General features: G+C 34.6%; 1 protein-coding gene across 2 annotated transcripts in view; it reads left to right on the forward strand.

Annotated features, from left to right (window-relative positions):
- Nucleotides 1-656: 656 nt before the first annotated feature.
- The window catches only part of CDH7 (cadherin 7), a 71,966-nt gene continuing 52,874 nt past the window's right edge, over nucleotides 657-19,748 (forward strand). For both annotated transcript variants that reach the window (XM_065751864.1, XM_065751866.1), the window contains exon 1: nucleotides 657-866. In XM_065751864.1, coding sequence (XP_065607936.1) covers nucleotides 657-866 — 210 coding nt within the window. The remainder of the gene's footprint in view (nucleotides 867-19,748) is intronic.

Raw genomic sequence — 19,748 nt, forward strand, 5'->3', positions numbered from 1 at the left:
TTCTGTTTCATTTTATACTCTGTTATTTTACTTTTCAGTAAGAGAGTTAAGCTAGCATATGTCCTTTCCATTAATACAGCTTTCTGCATGTAGCTGGTTTATAATTGTCGTGGTAATGGCAAGTAAAGCTGAGTATAGCAGGCAGAGGAGAAAAAAACCGAAACAAACAACTGCAAAGTAATCACGCTTGTTTTGCTTATTTTAAATAGAAGAAGAATCAGCCTTTGTCCTGGGGAAACAGTTATACAGAAAGAACAGTCATAAGGAAATATTATAGCTACAAATACAGACTTATCAGCAATAGTAATGCCATCCAAGCAACACAGTCTAAACTATGAAAGACTTCAACCATCTGTATTGATGATTAGAAAAATTATAAATTAATATTTCTATATTGTTAATTTTGTCAAGAATTTATATTCTTAAATAAAATAAAGTTCTGATAACAATTCTTGCTTTTTTTCCCCAATAGGTACCTATTATGCTATTTATTTGGTGAAGGCTGCTCAGCAGTGGTGACCTCTCCCAATCAACCACTCCACAGATTATTATCCCTGGACTCCCAGCTGACACCCTGCTGGAGGCGAGAGCTGTAGAGACAACTGGAACTGTGCCCATTCTCATCAAGGTTTTTTCTTACACGGGAGAAAAAAAAGATGAAGTTGGGCAAAGTGGAGTTCTGCCATTTGTTGCAGATAATAGCTCTTTTCCTGTGTCTTTCTGGGATGAATCAAGCAGAACCCTCCAGGTCCAGGTCAAAGCCCTACTTTCAATCTGGGAGGACGAGAACCAAACGCAGCTGGGTGTGGAATCAATTCTTTGTGCTGGAAGAATACATGGGCTCAGACCCACTCTATGTAGGAAAGGTAGGGGATTTAATCAAACTTTGGAAGGTATAGGTGTCTGCTTTTCAATGAAATTGTAAAGTGCAACCTGAAAACTGCAGCTCAGCCAGTGATGTTGAAATGCACTGAGATGGGTCAAAGTTACGTTATTTGGAGAAAAACAAAGCCAGAAAACTTTTAGCACTTTCAAGCAGCAATGCATTGTTTCTGATTCCTCATAATTTTCTAAAAGCATGTTGTCTATGCTTCTTTAAAGGAGTACAGTAATGAAAATGTTTTACTATCATTGATACAAATGCAGTATTTTATTACTAATATAAGTTATTTTTTGTTGTGTGGGAATAGAGAAATATAAAAACGTTCTTTCATACAGACTAAAAGCTACTCCCAGAAAACAGCTGCTCTCTGTTTTGCTATTTGAGCAAAGACCAGCACTTTTGTGTTCAAGAGAGAAAGATTTGGGCATCTGGGGGTGTGACAGTGGAAAGGAGGGCACATCTGCAGCGCTGCTTGTTTGGCAGAATGGTACCTCAGGGGCCTGCTGCCTTCCATGGACAGCACAGCCCTGTGGCTTTGCTCACCCTCTGATGGGCACCAGACCAGCACAGAACAAGCCCTTGCGTCAGGGCATCCCAAATGGCTTGTTGTCAGCATCTGTAGCTGCACGTGGAGCACACTGAGCACAGCTGTGAACCCGGGCCTTAGCTCATTCACTGTGTTGTGTTGGTGAGCAATGTGCTTCCTTCAGCAATCATGGAGCAAAAAAAAAAAAGAAACAAAAACCCATCCCTCTTGTGCTTCTGTGTAACGTTTTTGTGTAATCATCTTAGTGAAAGAAAAACTCATTTCTCTGTGTAATATCAGAATCAATAAATAGAGTTTCTCACTGAAAGAGTCAATGTACAGAAAACACAGGAGTGACAGTTTTTGGCAAAATGGCATGCTTACAGAAAAAGAGTTGAAATAATCTGAATTCAAGTGCTTTAGATGTATGAGTGCTGGGAATTTAAGCATACTTGTTTTGTCCTACTGAGACAAAAACCTTGATGTTTGTGTTAATGCAGTTAAGCACTTAGATTTTAATCATGCCATCTGAGTAATCAAGCTGAATGGGGATCTGCTGTCATGATTAAAGCTATAGTTGTGTTTGGATGCTTTTCTGAACTAGGGCTACTATTTCGTGGCACTGAGACTTGAAGAAATAAGTGCTAGAATCAAAAATAACCTCCTCTTGCAAGAATAATGAATGTTTCCGTTAATTTGAAGAGTATATAGCAGTTTTCATTTTGATGCCATGTTGCCATGCAGCAACTACTTGGCTTTGTAAGTTTTGTCTTCCAGGCAAAACCATTCTCAGGTTGGAGCTTCTTTTGTGCTCCTAGAAAATGACACATTTGGCATTCCTGCCTTGTAATAGAAAAGGATATGTGACTTACAAATTAGAATTTCTCTCCTGGAAAAGAAATGTCTCTAAGTATTTGAAAGAAGTCTGGTTTTTGTAACAATTCTTGTATTCATTTAGTTATTGTATTTTACCCAAATATACAGTGGTAGTGCTAGAGTACATGATATCTGCATGAATGTGGTTACTTTTAGCTTTGCATTCTGCTCTTTCCTGTCCTTTACAGGAGTCCTAACATTCATGAGCAGATATCTTCTGAAAAATAAGCAGTCTTTTTTCTTTTTTTTTTCTGTCAGCAGTATGATTTGTTGGCTTAAGAACGCACTTTTATACCAGCAGTTCGTTTTATAGGAAAAGCAGACGTAAATCTGCACTTGCAAAAGGAAACCCATCTTCCTGGAAACAGAGCCCTTGCTGAGCATCTTATGAGATAAGACATGCCCAGTTCCTAACCTTCACACTGGAGAGGCTTTTTACTGTGTGATTCCTGAGGTGCAATCATGACCGAAGCTGCATTCCCATGCAGGGGAGCAAAGAGGTGAAGAAGTGATTTTCTTTCTGTGTTAACATATTATGTGTAGCACCACTCTGAAGTGAGCAGCAGTCACTTTCCCCTCCTAAAAATATTGCTGTCCTTGTTTCAAACCTTTCAGGTTAGAAACTGACGAGACTGAGATTTGGATAGGAAAGGGCTTTTTTTTTTCTTTCCCTCTTGGCGAGGAAAGTGAAGAGCTGGCACAATACTTCTCTGATCAAGTGAAGTGGAGACAGTAGCCAGACTGCCTCCTATTCTGTGGAATGCTTTGCTCCTGGGGAGGTCAGTCCTGTGCTCCTTGAACAGAAGTTCAGGATGCTTCGTGGGGTGCCAGTCTAACTGCACACCCAGGAAGGAGGAACCTTCCTCCAGTTTTTAAAAGGTCTGTGAAAGAAAAACGCTTCAGAAACACACAAATGGAGCTGTGCTAGGGGATGTTTTCCTCCTTGCCACTATCCTATTTCAAAAAGCCCTAGGCAGTTCTGTTTTGAAGTCAGTACTGGAGAATGTTAGTGTTACATGGCACATTACTGAAAAGTCATGAAATACTAGTGTTAATTCTATGTTTGGCATTAATTCTGTCCTCCTGGGTGCATACATTTTGACACTCAAATCACTTTAATATGCAGGGTAAAATCCTATTCCCTTTAAATTATTATAGAATTTCTATTCACTTCAGATAGGTGGGTCTTTTGCTCAGGATGTTTTTCTGCCTATTTTGTTTTTAATGTTTTTGTATTTTCAGACTATACCTATTGCAGGGCATATATTCTTGTATCCTCGAAAGCTATATAACGTCAGTGGTGGGAGCTTTGTTTGGCTTTGTAAAAGTATTTATTTTCTTGAGGGAGCAAGAGCCTGTTTCTTCAATTTCTCTGAAGAAACTTCTGGAGGAAGAACTGTATTTTTATACTATAGGAATGAGAGATAAGGGAGGTTTGCTGTTGATGTTTGGTTTTGTTTCCTTTTTTTATTGGGATTTCTATCCATTGTATACATTTTAATCATTCTGAGTTAAAGCTTGAGTAAATCTGAGTGTCTTTTGGGAGGTGCTTAGCATATAACCAGATTGCAGACTGATTCATACACAATTTCTCTCGATCTGTCAGCACAGCATATGTTACATTCACTGAAGGGGCTGAAGCATTTAACTGTTTAGCTCATTTACCTGTTTAGATAGGTCCTGTTATCTCCCAGATGTGCCATGTAGGAGTTGAGGCAGTTAACTATGATACTGATCTAGCTGGAAGCATGTCTTCTGTTTTCCAGAAACCATTTACTGTTTCTTTTTAATATGTCTTGTAAAATGCTTTATTCTGTATTTTCCATATAAAGGGCTTTGAACCTATTTGGACAATCATAATAATAGTACAGAATAGTTTTAAATTATTAAATACATGAATACTTAAAATAGGGAAGTATATGTGTTGAATTTTTGAAAATCTGTATATAGCCATTTAAGTAAAGTATACGTAGATATGCCCCTGAAGTATAACTTTACCAGCCTGTTAAATATAACAAAGCAAGAAGAAATATTTTTTGTTACATAACCAAGCAGACTTCCAAAGAGTGTATTTTTTGCACTTATTTCATTTTGGTTTTTCTTTTTCTTTTTTTAGTTTCCCCAGTGTTTGGGTGCTAGAGTGTTAGTTTCCTGAAAAGTATTGGAATGACACAGACTCAGTCAGCAATACTTGTATTTTAAAAACAAACGACAAACAACAAACAAATCAGAAGAACCCCACAGATTAACACAGTGTTCACAGCCTTGTTTCACTTCATGTGAGTGTGAAGATTTGTGGCTAATTCCACTTTTTTCTTTTTAAATCCAGTCCAGATCTCCATTTTCAATGGCTCTAGACTTAGGGATAGAGAAAGATGGGGGCAGTTTCAAGTCAATAAGCATCACTTTCAGGCTGAGAGAATGGGGCAGTTCCACCCTCAAGGGGTTGAAAAAAAAGAGGCTCTGAGGTGAATGGATATCAGCCTTTCAGTATCTAAAGGGGGGCTGTAAGAAAGAAGGGAGCAGATTCCTTATTGAGGACCTGTTGTGATATGAAAAGGGGAAATTATTCCAAACTAAAAGAGGGGAGATTTAGGCTGGATAAGGAAGAAGTTTTTTAGAAGTGGTGAAGCACTGGAACAGGGTGCCCAGAGAGGTGGTAGATGCCCATCCCTGAAGACATCAAGGTCAGGCTAGAAAGGGTTCTGAGCAACATGATCTAGCTGTAGCTGTCTTTATTCTTTGCAGAGAAGTCAAACTAGGTGGCCTCTAAGAGTCTCTTCTAATTGTATTTTTTTGTTTGTTAGTTTTTTTCCCACTTGAAAGCTCAAAGATATGAAGGGATGAAAATAGAACAAGGAAATAGCGTTGATTGAGCACAAAGACAAAAGGTTGGTATCAAACTTTCAGAGGCTCAGTGGTAATTCTCAAAAACAACACTTGGAAATTCTGTGGTGCTCTGCATGTAATTGTTTTCCTTAGTACACTGGAAAAGAAAGCATAAATCCTAACCCACATTTCATTGATGGGAAGACCTAAAAGAGGTGGGGGTGGGGGGTGGAAAGAAAGGTTAAAATGATGAGTAAAGACCATACAACTGGTTAGAGCTCACAGTTATTGCCTTCCAACTATATTTTATTTGTCTCTCTTTCCCTTCTAACCATTTTAAGATAATAAGGGTTGTTAGATTTAATTTTCAAACTAAGATCAACATGCAAAAATGCTATCATTTGCACTCCTGTTTTCAGGAGTAATAATGAGTGAAACATTAAAAAAATGCAGTGAATTTGATATGTCACTCATTTCCTAAGACATCTGTAAGCAGCATTTTCATGGATGACTGAGACAGAGAAGGGAAAGGGCAAAATAACCAAAAGTGTGTATTATCATCTGGCATATAGCATAGAATGTCTCTTCCAGCTTCAGAAGTCTGGAGAGGTGAGCAGAGGAGGATGTTGTTTTTGTAATATTTTATTATTATTATTTACTTATTATTTTGACTTAAGATGTCAGGGAATATGTTAGCAAGCTGACAATTATTCACGTATGATATTTTTCTATTGAGTATTGCTGTATCAAGCCAAACAGACATAGTGAGAAATAGATTTCTTTTTCTTAATTATAGCCTGCCATTTTTAAATGTCTGGTAACTTTTGTACTGTGTTGGATAATAGACATCTTTACTAAGATACTTTAAAGCAGTGAATACTGTATAAGCACTGGCCTCAGTCAAACTCAGAGCAATATGCTGAATATCAGCCACTGAAACAGAAGGAACTTCATCTGTGAATGAAATAGGTGAAGACCTCCACAATAGAAGTAATCTCTAGAAACCCAGTGCATCTGCTTTACTGTCACTTTTGGAAATGGAGAGAAGTGAGGAATTACAAAGGCTAAATGTAGGCAAAAGGGTTTAGGCTCCTGCAGGGAGCAGGAGGTGGATTGGGTGCAATTCCCCGTGGAACTCTTTTCCTCTTGTTGACTGTGGAGATAATCCATAGAGACCAGATAACTTGCTCAGTGTTGGGTTTTCAACCCTCCAAACAGAAGGATAAATGTTTACACCTTCTCTGAAAAACTGCAGGTGAGCAATCAACAGAGACTAGCTACAGCTCTGTTCAGAACTAACTGTATTTTTGACCAAGTAATTCGGGGGGGGGAGGGGAAAGAAAGTTCCTCATCTCTTTTCTTTGTGCATACTCATAGAAAACAAAACATAATAACTCAGAGAAACTTCCATCCTCTTTGTTATATATAAACTTTTTTTTTTACTTCTCTGTTTATGTTATCTTTACTTTAAACAAAATCTTTGAAGCACTGTTATATATATCCCCAAAGGTCCATTCCTAAAACTGAAAAAGCAAATCTACTGTATTTGTGTTATTTATCCATCTCAGGGACTCTTTGTTGTGCTGTGCTGTGAAAATTTATAATAGTTGACCTTTTAAGTAATATGGGACTTGCCACTTCTGTCAATATTATTCTACCACAAGTGCTACAAATGAACAAACAAAATACTCAAATACTGCTTGCTGACTGGATTGAATAGGCCTTGGCAAAGGGGTGCCCCATCCACACAGAAGTGGTATGAATTTACCAGCTCAGCTTGTAAAATAAAGTCGCAAGTGGCACAGATTTTTCTTCACTGGAGAGTCACTGTGGTCTCTGTGTTACTCCATGCTTTATTTTATTTGGATTACCCCAAATAACAGAGTTCACTGACAATCTGAGTGTTTCCTACTTAGAATCCAGGGCTAAAGTGTCCCTAGGGAGAACAGTGAGATTAAGGCACACAGGAAGAATTATCCAAAGGGATAACCCCAAATCAGCTTTTTTTTTTTTCCCCTGATTTATTTCATTAGTCTGCACTGCTATAGTATAATTTCCTCTTTTGCTCATCGAAAGTCATTGTCTTGCTCACATAGTTGAATGGATACAGAAATGGTTTTTATGCAGGGGATTTAAAGTGATGACAATTTCACATGCTCAAGCACTAAAAGACAATTTATATGTAATTTCATTATTAGAAGTGATAATAGAGTTGAGAGTCTTATGGTTGGATACTGAACTAGGACATGAAGCTTTCTGATCTTTTAGTATAATTCAGAACATTGGTCCTTAACATGTGGCATTACAAAAGAGGAAGGTTAGTGAAGGTGATGACAACATCTGTAAATTAAGTGTCACTCACTGCAGTTTTTCTTCAGTGGCAGTTATGCTAGTTATATAAACATGTAATACCAGTTCTGTATTTCAGAGGCTATGAGGCTCTACCAGGAGTGCACTTTTTTTAGGCATTATTTAAAATTATATTTTATAGCTTTCTCTGATGAAAAGCAAGAGTAAAAGGTAATTTTGCAACAATATGTAGATGGAAGACTCCTGCGTGCTTGACTGGTTATCACAAAATGCCTTATTTTCATGAGAGCTTGAGGAGATGTATTTTGATATCAGTCAAGCTCATGCTACTTCAGCTGTTTTTATTATTTTTGTTTGTTTGTTTTGTCATACTTTAACATTTCTTCTTATTGTTTGTGAAACTTGCTTTTAATCTGATTGTCTGTGTTATTGGTTGTCCTGTTCTACTTTAGTCTTCCAGTCTTATAATGTGTTGGAAAAAACATGTCTATAAAGCAGGGGCTACCATGAATTGTCAATATTTGCATTTTTCTATAATACTATCAAGTCCATTCATGAATCACTTTCCCACTGTACTAGGCACAGTGCAAGCAAACAAAACTGTGCTGGGCAGGGGTCTTGTAAGACAGGAGACAGTAGCAGATTAAAGTAACAAAAGAATCCAGTGGAATGTGGAGATATCAGTCAACATCCAGAAAATAGCTTGAGAACAATAACTCATTCTCGTCCATTGCCATGAAACAATGTGAACAGATAACAGGGCTGATTTCTTGCCTTCATGTTCCATCTTTTATGGGTGACAACTTGATGAAAATTTGTAAATGCAGATCTCTTTGATACTTACATTAGTACAAGGTTACTTGTCAAAAAAACTTCTTTCAGGCCAGTGAAAATAAAGGAAAATTTTCCATTGCTTTCAAAAGATAAAAGCGTATGTAAGCTTTTACATCGTGAAGTCTGCTATTTCTCTGTATTTTCTGTGCTGCCTTTTTTCTTATACCCTGTATTTAGTATTTTTCATGTCACAGGTCTACAGTTAATCCAGGTCTACTGCTGCCTTCTCACAATTCTTTCTTCTTTCCTCCACACCATTTTATTTATTTATTTATTTGTTTAATGTCACGCTGCACTTCTCAACTTTCTTCTCTTTTTTTTGAGTAATCACTTAATAAAATAGTACCCAAGTATGTATGCCAGTTTTTTGATGCTGGCTTTAACCAGTCAGGGAGCATATCTGATATCTCAATACTTAAGAGATCTTGAAATATCAGGAATGATAACCCAGCATGTTGGCTCTTATATATACTGATGATTGAGTGTTGGAAAATGTCTTCAACATAATACAGAACTTTGAACAGTGATCCACTTCCCTGCTAGGAATGTCTGAGCTAAGTGTTAAGGTTGGAATGGCTGAGAGAAGTAAGGGAATACAGTAGGTTGTGCACTTCAGTCACAGTAACTATTAAGCTTCTTTATACTACCAGCAACTTCTCTGTTACTTTTTGCTCTGGAAGAAACACCTATTGCAAAGTCAATTATAGATAAATTACTCTCAGAAAAATCAGTGCAATCCAGTGGTCAGTGGTTGACTACCAGCACACCCTGTGAGCAGTAGTTTGAGGAGGTCCTAGCACTTACTGCCTAGTAACTTTAAGGCTATAAGAAAGAAGATATATTTTCTTTAGCTTCTCTTATTACAAGACATTTCTAGTAGAATTCTGTCTGTCCAAGAGAGAAACTATATTTCTCTTTTTATCATTTTTAATATTGATTTAAACATTTTATTTTCAGAGCTTTCAAACAGACTGGTTTGTATTAAATAAAGAACAGCGTAACAATTGTTTTTATTTCTGTATTTTAATTACAAATGGTTGTTCAAGAGAAAAAAAACACCCTTACAATTTTTTACTTCAAGAAGTCGTGTCTGAGCTCAGGAAAATTAATGGCCTTTGTTCACCAAGATACTACCATTGCAATTTTTGCTATATATATAGTGGGTTTTTTGTTTGTTTCTCTGCGTGTGATTCACTGTAGCATTGAATGTGGATAATCAGCAACTGGAGATCTACTTATACTTTCTCAAATTTAAAAGATCAGATTTTGTTAGTTGCATCATACAGTACTGGCAACATTTTGGAATGACTTCATTTGAAAGAAAAAAAAAACATACAGATATATTAACATCAGTGTTTTTTTGCTGAGCTTTCCATTTTGAACAAAAATATACTGCATAAATATGCCGTTGCTACGCTATATTCTGAGAGTTGGGATGGTATGATAGCAGCAAATGCATATTTCACTATAACCTGAGACTATGATAAATGTAAAAGAAATAAAACAGAAATGTTTCTTTATTTCTTAAATTATATATTCTTTTTCAAATGCTGAAGACATAGAAAATAGCCATTGCTCTTGTATCCTAGATGCAAAACTGAAACTCAAATTTAAATATTTCCATGATATTAACTCTTATTCCACTAGTCATTATATCCTGTACAACTTTATAATTGAAAGGGTACAGAAAATATCTATTTTGTTTATTAGTAAGTATTTTATTTGCATTAAAAAAACCCCACAGGTTTTACTATTGTGTGTTTCTCCTATTCATCACTAAGAGAAACTTGGTAAACTAAAAGAAGATAGTGATGTACCTGTGTTAGCATTGTGCTTGAAACGTCAATACACTTCTGCAGCGAATCTCCCAGTTGTTTCTGTTTACTATACTTCAGTTTGCATTGTGGAGTGGGATTTGAGTGTGTAAAGCTAGATTCCAGTTAGTCAAGATTAAGTCAGAATTATGAGATCCATAAATATACCCACTGAGCTTCTACGTGACCAGTGTATTCTGTTTGCTAGACCAGAGAAAAATCCTAGAACTCATAACAAGGACATTAGTATCTCAGCACCAACTATTTTACTCTCCCTTTTATTGTACTACTTGCTGACGCAGATTTAGTTAATGAAGTAGTTCTACTAATGACAGAGGAGAAACACATCATAAGAAGTTGTTGATAATCAAAATCAGGATAAATATGCTTATAAAATTGTATATTTAGGATTCATTCCTGTAAATATTCATGACTCAGCTTAAAGATCACTATCATGAGTAGCACTTTTCGTATTCAAGTACAGTACAGTATTTGCTGGCCTGTGCTGTTGCAGAAGTAATTTTGCTCTTTATGTTGGTTTAAAACACATGGTACAGTAGCAGCTCTATATAAATCATAAACAGTATAGCAAAGAACAAACATTATTCTATCTTCCAGATAAATAGGAGTGCTATGACAAATACAGCTCCTTTGCGCATAATAGTTCATGTGAAGCTATTCATGTATGAGATAAACACAAAATATGCCTTACTGTCTCAGACTGTTTTTAGAATGCTCCCCTGGGTTGTGGCAAATCAAAACAATCGGGAAAAGGGCAAAAGTTTTTGTTGTTGTTGTTGTTTGTTTTTAATGTGTGTGGTTTGTTAAATTCTGTATTTCATTGAGTAATTGAAGATTTAATCCAGATTGTTGAGAAGACCAATTTTAGCAACCTTAGAAAGCCATCTGGGATTATGAACTTTTTAATTCAATTATTTCACTACTTTGGTAAATATTCGACAGATTCAATTTAGACCTAATATTTTATTCCAGGGAATACTGGGAATCGATCAATAGCATTTTGCAACATATTCCACATTTTGACAAAGAAATAAAAGTGCTTTCCTTTTGTATAGTCATACAGTGTTGTTTGAGCACTGAAAGCCTACTTTATGATGCTTCATATAAAAAAAAAAAAAGGATATATCTGTTGCAAAAAGTTAAGAACAGCCAATCATAAAGTTCTGCCAATATAACAAGAAACCCTTTGGACATTTCTGAGTAGGAAGAAATAAACATAATGTCATTTTCCAGGTAATGTAAGAAGATTTTTCTTCATGAATTCCACGAAGTGTTATCATAGTCATACTGTCCCATTTACTCTTCTTATTTCAGTCAATCATGAGAAATTGCACTGAGGACCAGAGAGGTGTGCAATTTTCTTGCTGTGGAGGGCACATGAGAAGAATTAAGCCCATGAAATTATTTTCTATCTGAAATATTTACAGAATACAGAATATCTGGCACTTGGATATGTATGTAAGGAAGATAAGCTACTTAAACATTTCATACTGAGCTATCAAATTGTAAACCTCCTTACTTGGCAATCAAGAAATTCACTATTTTATTTTTTCCTGCAAAGGAAGATAGGTACCATGTTAGGAAAGATTTATTTTGTTGTTCCTTAACAATGGAAAGTTTTCAAACACAGTTGTGATAAACAGATGGTTGTTTCTAAATTTTCTGTAACTATGATATAATAGCAGTACTAGAAATTAGCTGAATGCTTTTGTTTCTTATACAATATGTACATATTATATATGTGTAGAATAGGTATTTGGGAAAAAAGCTTTGCATATTTTATGCTTTTTTTTTTTTTGTCTGCTTGTCGTTTTTAGCTTCTTGCACAGTGTTTATATCAAATTTTTAAAACAATTAGTCTTCTTTGATGTTCTTAATCTTCATATATATGTAGGCTTTTGTCCTCTCCATACTTTTCTTTCCTATAACCACTCTAACTGTTGCTTAGAAAAGCAATACACATTTCACTTTCTTAGAAGTTTTCCTTATTAGAAAGCTTTGCTGCCTTTTGTTAAAATTTATGGCTCTTCTGTTCTTCCTGATGATAGAATGCACAGGAGCAAAAGTACTTTACTATACTTTCAGCTAAATAGGAAATAAGCAGAATGAAACTATTATTTGCTGTCTATTTGTATGGTTCAAATTGTATAGTTCATTTTTGTTTCTTCCTTTGCAAGCTCATGTCCACTTCTACACAGGGGATCTTAAAGCCTTTCTGGTTTTCTCTTTCAGTCTCTTAGCTGAATTGTGTGCAGCATTCAAAAAATAGAAAAGCAAAGGAATTGGTAAAACTTAAAGTTATTTAAGTTATCTGTTTGACCAACAGCTTGAATTCAGCCTGGTCAACAGGAATGATTTTACTGGTGGACTGTATATGTAAATATGTGTATATGTAAGTATGCATAAGAAACAACTGAGGGAGCTTATGTTGAGGAATAACTCCTAATTGGACTGACACATTTGTTCAGTTCAGATTTACCTTAAGAATGAGAGAAATTGTAAAGGTTGTAGTAAAGCTGAAATTAGTTTGGAAAATATGTTCCTGAAGAGAAGGTGCAAGAAACACAGGAATCAAGGTGAAGGAGTATGGTATGTTTTTCTGAATCCAGAAACTGACATAACATTGAAGATGATATCAGAGCAATTAATACAAATATTAGATTAAATTATGATACAGTAATATGCCTTGTTCTTGATTATCTTTGTTCTTTTCTAATTATGTTATATACCTGAGCGCAGGACATACATTGTTTTAAGTCACGTTAATCCACCACAGTGATTCTGGACATATTGGGGGAAGCTAGCCAAAGGTCCTGTCATACTCCAATTTGAGAAATGTGGAAAAGACTAGGACTGCCAAATAGCAAATACAGTTGAAAAGGGCATAAGGATAAATAATGTTCATTTGTAGTGGAAAGGAGGATGCTGTATGACAAGGTAATCTGTGATTACTGCTGAAAAAACAAATATTGTCAAGATTAAAAAGGTGATTTTGTGTCCTTTTCTGTGAACCGGGAAGAAAGGAATAGGAAAAGAGAGATGTAAATATTTCTAATGAAACGCTACTACAGACAGGGAGAGATCCCAGAATTTGACCTGAATAAGCCTAAAACACGAGAAACACAGACAGGATAAACAGGACAAGATAAAAAAATCTGTCTTTTCCAGGCTGTTTTTGGTAAATTTTGCTTGTAGAAGCACAAAATGAAATCAATGATTGTTTTTCACATGGGCCCAGCTGCTTTGTTTTGCTTTTAAAATAACTGCCTGGCAGGCAGCAAGAATGTGAGGAATACAGAATGATAAGATATCCAGCCTGATGACAGATCCTCCTTAGACCTTTAAAGATTATAGGTTCTGTATCTACAGACTACACTAAATAGATATTTACCTGTGAATTTAGAATAATTGTATCTTTAGTATATTAAGATACAGTAGCTCGCCTCCCAATTCTGACTGTTTCATGCATACTTTGTTATGATTCTTAAACTGAGAAGAACACTTTGGAATATGGTTGTGGACTGCAGCAGGAAGAGCTAACAGGTTGTGGATCAGATTCAGTTCTCCAGAAAATTAGTTCATAAGGTAATTAGCATGATACAGGGGAAATGTGCTGCAGCTTAAACATCAAGGTCAGAAGTGTTCTGTTTGTTACAGTGAAGCAATTTGTCGGTGATAGTACAGATTTTCTTGGAGTCCAATGTTCTTGCATGTTTAAATAACCTTTGCTGAAAACAGAGCTGATGCAAACTCATCTATGCCATCATAGAGAGTAGTGGTACAAAACCAGATTTTTTTTCTTTTTTTCCCCTTTTTACTTTCTTTGGAATTATTAGTATAAGCAGTGATGAATAATAAGTTTGAATCTTAATGTGTTCTTTATATCATACTACACTTCTGGTTTCATTTTTGACAACAGAAATTTTTGCAATTAAATAACCCAGTTTTTCTTAAACTCTAAATAATTGAGATGCTCCTTAATAGTGTTTTGTAGGGGACAGCATTATATTTCTGAGTGATTATTTGAAGGGCAAAATAGTGTTTCTGTTCTTCATACTTCTGATGCTGTATGCCCCATTACTTAAAATAAAATCCACAACTTTCCTGATGTTTTTCTTTAATGTTGAACTCAAAGAAAACATTCAGTCTTTCTGAAGTTTCTTTTTAACCTCAGTGGAAAGCTTGGTTTTGTAGAATCACCTTGTAGCAAATAGCGTGTTAATAGAAAGTCTTTGTACTCTCTTAATGGTTTTATTTATTTATTTATTTCCAATAATAAGATGAGTTCACTTTATTAATTTTGTTTGTTCTTTGCCACTTAACTTTAATTCACTAGATTTTATACTGAGCAACTATTTTCCTTCATCTTGCACCACCATTTTTTAGTATATATATGGACAGAACGCAGCTCTTACTCAACTAGCATGCATATTCTTTGAGAATATTGGAGCAGTTGATAGTGCATTCTGGTTCCCATTATACAACTACTGTTTTTGTATTTTGAGTATTCCACCTGTTATATAAAAGTAACTGCAGAGAAGACTGAAAGATACTTCATATCCAGTGCTCTCAGTGACCATCAGTGTTTGGTCACTTCTGTAGACAACATGCATTGGAGATTCTCACGTATTCTTCACTGAAAACAAATGAAGCAGTCTTTCTGTCCTCTCATCTTACTGATAAAATACGAATAGAGATGAATGGAGAAAACAAAACAGGAAGAAGCAATAAAAAGAATATGTGTAGAAAAATCAAAAGCCAATCAGGCAACTAACTAACCACCAAATTCAGGAAGGGCAGGAGAGCTGAGGGATCATTAGGAGAACATTAGGGTTCACCAGTTAGAAATGTGAGTAATAGAGTAAGACTTAAGAAACACAACGATATCTGAAAATCTATATAAATTAGAGAGAGGAGGGGAATACAAATTCAAGCTGTGAACTGCAAGTGAAGTGATTAAGCTAAACTTTCTGTTTAGTTCAGAATGCTTCATATTAATTATATTTGAAGCTTATACATTCTTAATGGGCATTAGTTTGACTATCTGCTTGTGACCGTTTGTGGAAGCTTTTATTTATTTGGATTATTTTCAAAAGCTAGATCTCAATCATTCATAAGTAATATAAGTTTTACTAAATTACTTGTGTATTTATTACTTAAAATTGTTGAAGGGGAGAAGTACAGAAGAAGCACTATAAATAATACATTTATTTTTCATTTGCTGAAAGTTGATTTTTGGAAATTATTCATTGAATTGAAAAAAATATATATTTTTTCTTTCTGAAAGTTTTTTTTTTTTTGTCAAAATGTTGGTATGTATTAACGTGCAAGGCTCAGAATTTTATCAGTAGGGTTATAATTAATTTCTCTTTCTTTAACAATGTAGAAATAGATCCTCAATGAATTGAAATTGCTCTTTCCTTACAATCCGCTGAGCTCTTCTGATTTACCACAACAAAAGCACATTGTGGAATTTCCATAGGGGAGAATATTTAGGATAGTTAAATTACGGGTTTTTTGTTTGTTTTTCATGTTCTTTGGATGGACCATGCGGAAGGTCTAAGTCAAAAGTTGGAAATGATACGAAGTTCTGCAAACTATAACTGATGACAGAAGACTAATCAGTGAAAGAGTAATCCTATAAAAATACAGAAAGACCAGATTGCTTATGGAATTAGAATTGTTTTAATATGGATGTATGCAAGGGGACAGCAAAGGAGCTGGAAACTTTCCATCTGCTTTGTATACAGAGTGATTAGGTTGTGATCACTTAGTCCGAGAAGATAGAAATGAGGCAGTATTCTGGCAGGATGAAACATGCAAATTGGATCAATTAAGCTTTGAGAGTGCTCAGACAATCTGGTGGAGATGTTTACAACTGCGTCAAGTGAAATTTAGCAAAGATAAGTCTTGGATGCTGGAGGCATTTATTATAGTGATTTTAAACTCTAATCTCCAAGAATAATTCATTGTTTTCAGATATCTTTATAGAAAGAAAATGATCAGATAGCATAATGAAGGACTCCTTCAGGAGGTACTTGGAGATACAGAAAAATTAGTATAGTCAGTTCAGAATTCTGAGGCCAATGACAATAAATTCAGATGAGTGGTATTGTTTGCAGTTAATAGATAAATAATGCTAACAGTTCATACTCCTTCACGCTGACCGCAGTTCTTCAGATGCAGTGTTCTTGTAAGGAACTCATTGTCTGCCCCATTTTTGTTAAACTTAGAAGGGATACAAAGGGTAAATGGTCATTAGATAAAAATGTTCTAATTTCATCAGTGACCAGGTAAGAATTTGAATTATGTATGCAATGCAAAATCTTGCAGAGTGCTAAAAGGACACATTGTATTAGATAATTAGAGGAGTTTTTACATATATCACGAGTTCTTAATATATGTGAAGTACTGGAAACTTCAGAAATTGGTTTTTGAAGGAAGACTTCAAACATTTTCTGTAGAATACAGATGGTTTTCAGAATTAAAAACAGTTCTGCATAGTTTGAATTCCAGTATATAGACAGCAAGGGCACATGACTAACATAAAATAATACCTGCTTAGTGCACATCATTTATTCATCAATAGCACATAAATTGATTGTATTGCCAGCATTTAATGACAGTGACTGAAATACATAGCAAGAATATTTTATGGAGAGAACACAAAGAACAGACAAATAAATCCTGGATTGGCATTAAAATTGAAGAGGTCAAAATCCATGGATTTTTTTTCTGAAAAAGGCAATGAGTGAAATTCAGTTTTAATCTATAAATACCTTGTCATCATTTTAAATGTCAAAATATGATTTAAAGGGAAAAAATAACTACATAGAAATTTGTTTAGGTTGTCTTTATTAAATACTCCTCACCAAAATAGAAAAAGGCATCAGGAAATCACTGCCCTCTACATACAGCTGTTAAAATCCCTCTAAGCTGGAAGGCTTTATATACAATTAACCTAGCGTTGTTCATATAAAGGCAGTTCATTATGGCTTTGAAATACTAATGCATTATCCTTCCCCTCAAGTGTTTAAAAAAAAAAAGGCATAAAACACAGGCATTAAAAACATTTCTTTCCCAGCTTTAATCCCACGGAATGAAAATGCACATCAAAATATGAATTACCATCTTGAGATCAGCCCTCCTAGACCTGCAAATTTTAATGGTTACAAAAACTTAAGGAGAAACCAAAACTTTTAGTGTTTATTCACAAGGGATCATTTTAAATTACCTAAACTATTTAAAACAGATTTTCAGACGTCCATATTTATTGTGCATACTCTACTTCAGCTTGTTCTGAACACTGAACAGCTACGGTGTGAATTTATGTAATGAAATCACTTAAGCTTTCAATGCTACTTCTTACAAATTAGTCAATGTGATACACATTGATGTTTATTAAAGTACTCTTTCTTTACTCAGGGATTAAGGCTCTGATTCAGAAAGGCGCTTAGGCATATGTTCAGTACCAACTTCCATGAACAATAAGCAAGTCATGAAATGCATAAGCATGACATCAATGAGGATACTTTCTTAACCTAGAAAATTATAAAGTGCAGATTTAATTTCATCTAACAAGGTTACTTTTCTTTATTCTTTGGATTAAAGTTTGAACAATTAGCTGTTAATTCAGTAGCCAATGGAGACGAATGGAAATGGATGGATGGATAAGTATATTTCAAATAAACACTTGGGGGTGAAAATGGATAGGATAAACCACCTTAAGTGAAATATATAAGAGTAGATGAAAAAAGAATTAAAATTTTACTGTAGATTTTTCATTGCTATCTTTTTCATGTAAAATCATTTACTCATTTTATTTTTAAAATTATTATTTTAAAAATTATTATTATTTTTAATTGTGTATCACTGCTTTGTTTCCCTGACCCACTCTCAACTCTGAGCAGATACTACTGTATTCCCTGCATAACTTTCCAGGGACTAGTTACATGTGATATGAGCCTTATGTCAAATTCTTAATTTTGCACTTTAAGTCTAGAAACATTCCCATTGATCTCTGTGGGAATACTCACAATATTTGCTTTGTGGTAATGTTTTGATAAACAACTAGGTAGTGTGAATTATTTTATAGCATAAGAAATATAATCTTATGAAGTTCTGTTCTATAGCACTTCAAGTTTACTCTAAATCTTTTGCTAAATACATCACTAAGGATTGCATTTGTTCAAACTTCTAAAATGTTTGACTGTTTATATGAAAGGCAATATAAATTTAATTTTTACAAAGCAAAATATACTATCAGATGCTAGTAGTATATATATAGTACAGTATAGATAGTATGTATAGGCACCCTGCCATGTATGTTTACTCACTTCGGTGAGTAAAATAAGCAAATATATACCAACCTACTGTTTCTGCTTTGTTTTAATAATTTCATAAATTCTATTTAGTGAATCTTTAACTGTTTTCATAGAATTAAAGGTTAGTGTGCCTGTAGACACTAACAATTCTTTATGTATTGTAAATCTTTCATAATTAAAATGATCAGATTGTGCTGTCTGCCATAGTCCAGTACTTTCTAAGCTTCCATAGACATCGTTAGTCACAGTAACTCCTTCAACAGTTTTACAGCGACATATTTTGCAATTGTTTTCTAGCCTGATAGGCTTTCAACACTTCCCACTAACATAGGAGGTAAAATTACAAGTGAAGCTTAAGTAGAATTACATTTTAATAGCAAATTGGAAATGAGCAAATAGCAAATTGAAATTGAGATTTTAAGATTGGCTACAATGTAAGAGCTAACATCCTTATATCCCCCCCCTGCTTTCTCTCACAAAAAATGAAAGAAAGTAAAAATAATTTAAAAAAAATAATAATAGTAATAAAAAAAAAAAAAAAAAAGAAGAAAAGAAAAAAGCTGTAAATCCTCCAGGAATCTGTTTCCTGGTACTAATTTTCTTTGGATGACATCTTCTATGAAAAAAATATTACTAACCAAACAGTGCTGCAAGCTATTTTGGATAGTTGAAGCTGAAATAAGGTGATTACTCTAAACTATGGATCAGTAGTTTGATAAACAAGAGGCAATATGAGAAGTGCTATTTCTATTCTAAAATAAAGATATTCAGTATAAGTATGTACCTTATCTCAGAAATTACTTTAACAGCAAATGAATTTTTGTTTGTAAATTTGATATTATTGATAAGGATAGTTCAACAAGAAGCGTGTGTGATTATTTTCCCATTTTGTACCATTATAGCTAATTCCTTATATTACAGGCATAGAGATGAAAAAGTAGATCCTTTAATGTGCTCTCATCTTTTATGACTGAAATCCCAGGCCTGAATTATCATGGAAAAGTAGAACAATTGACAGAGGCAAAACAACTTGTCTTGTTGTTCTTTTCCTTGTTTCTGTTTCTAAGAATAAAAACAATTAAAACAAAAGCCCAAAAAGCATTAATTTTGGATTATAATAGATATGTAAATTCTACCATTGCTGTCTTCTCCCCTCCCTACTTGTTTCCTGTACTAAATTTTGAAATGCATACATGTATTTTCTGGTCTCTAGTAAATAAATAAATAAAATCCAAGACTTTAAAATCATGGATTTTCTTATAATGTTCAATAGTATAAGAAAGTTTTGAGATTACTCTCCCTCTATTTATATATATGTTCGTCTATAGATG

This window comes from Cyrtonyx montezumae, unplaced genomic scaffold, assembly GCF_038088225.1.
Source record: "Cyrtonyx montezumae isolate F1298 unplaced genomic scaffold, pur_monq_1.0 scaffold_8, whole genome shotgun sequence".
Lineage (NCBI taxonomy): Eukaryota > Metazoa > Chordata > Aves > Galliformes > Odontophoridae > Cyrtonyx > Cyrtonyx montezumae.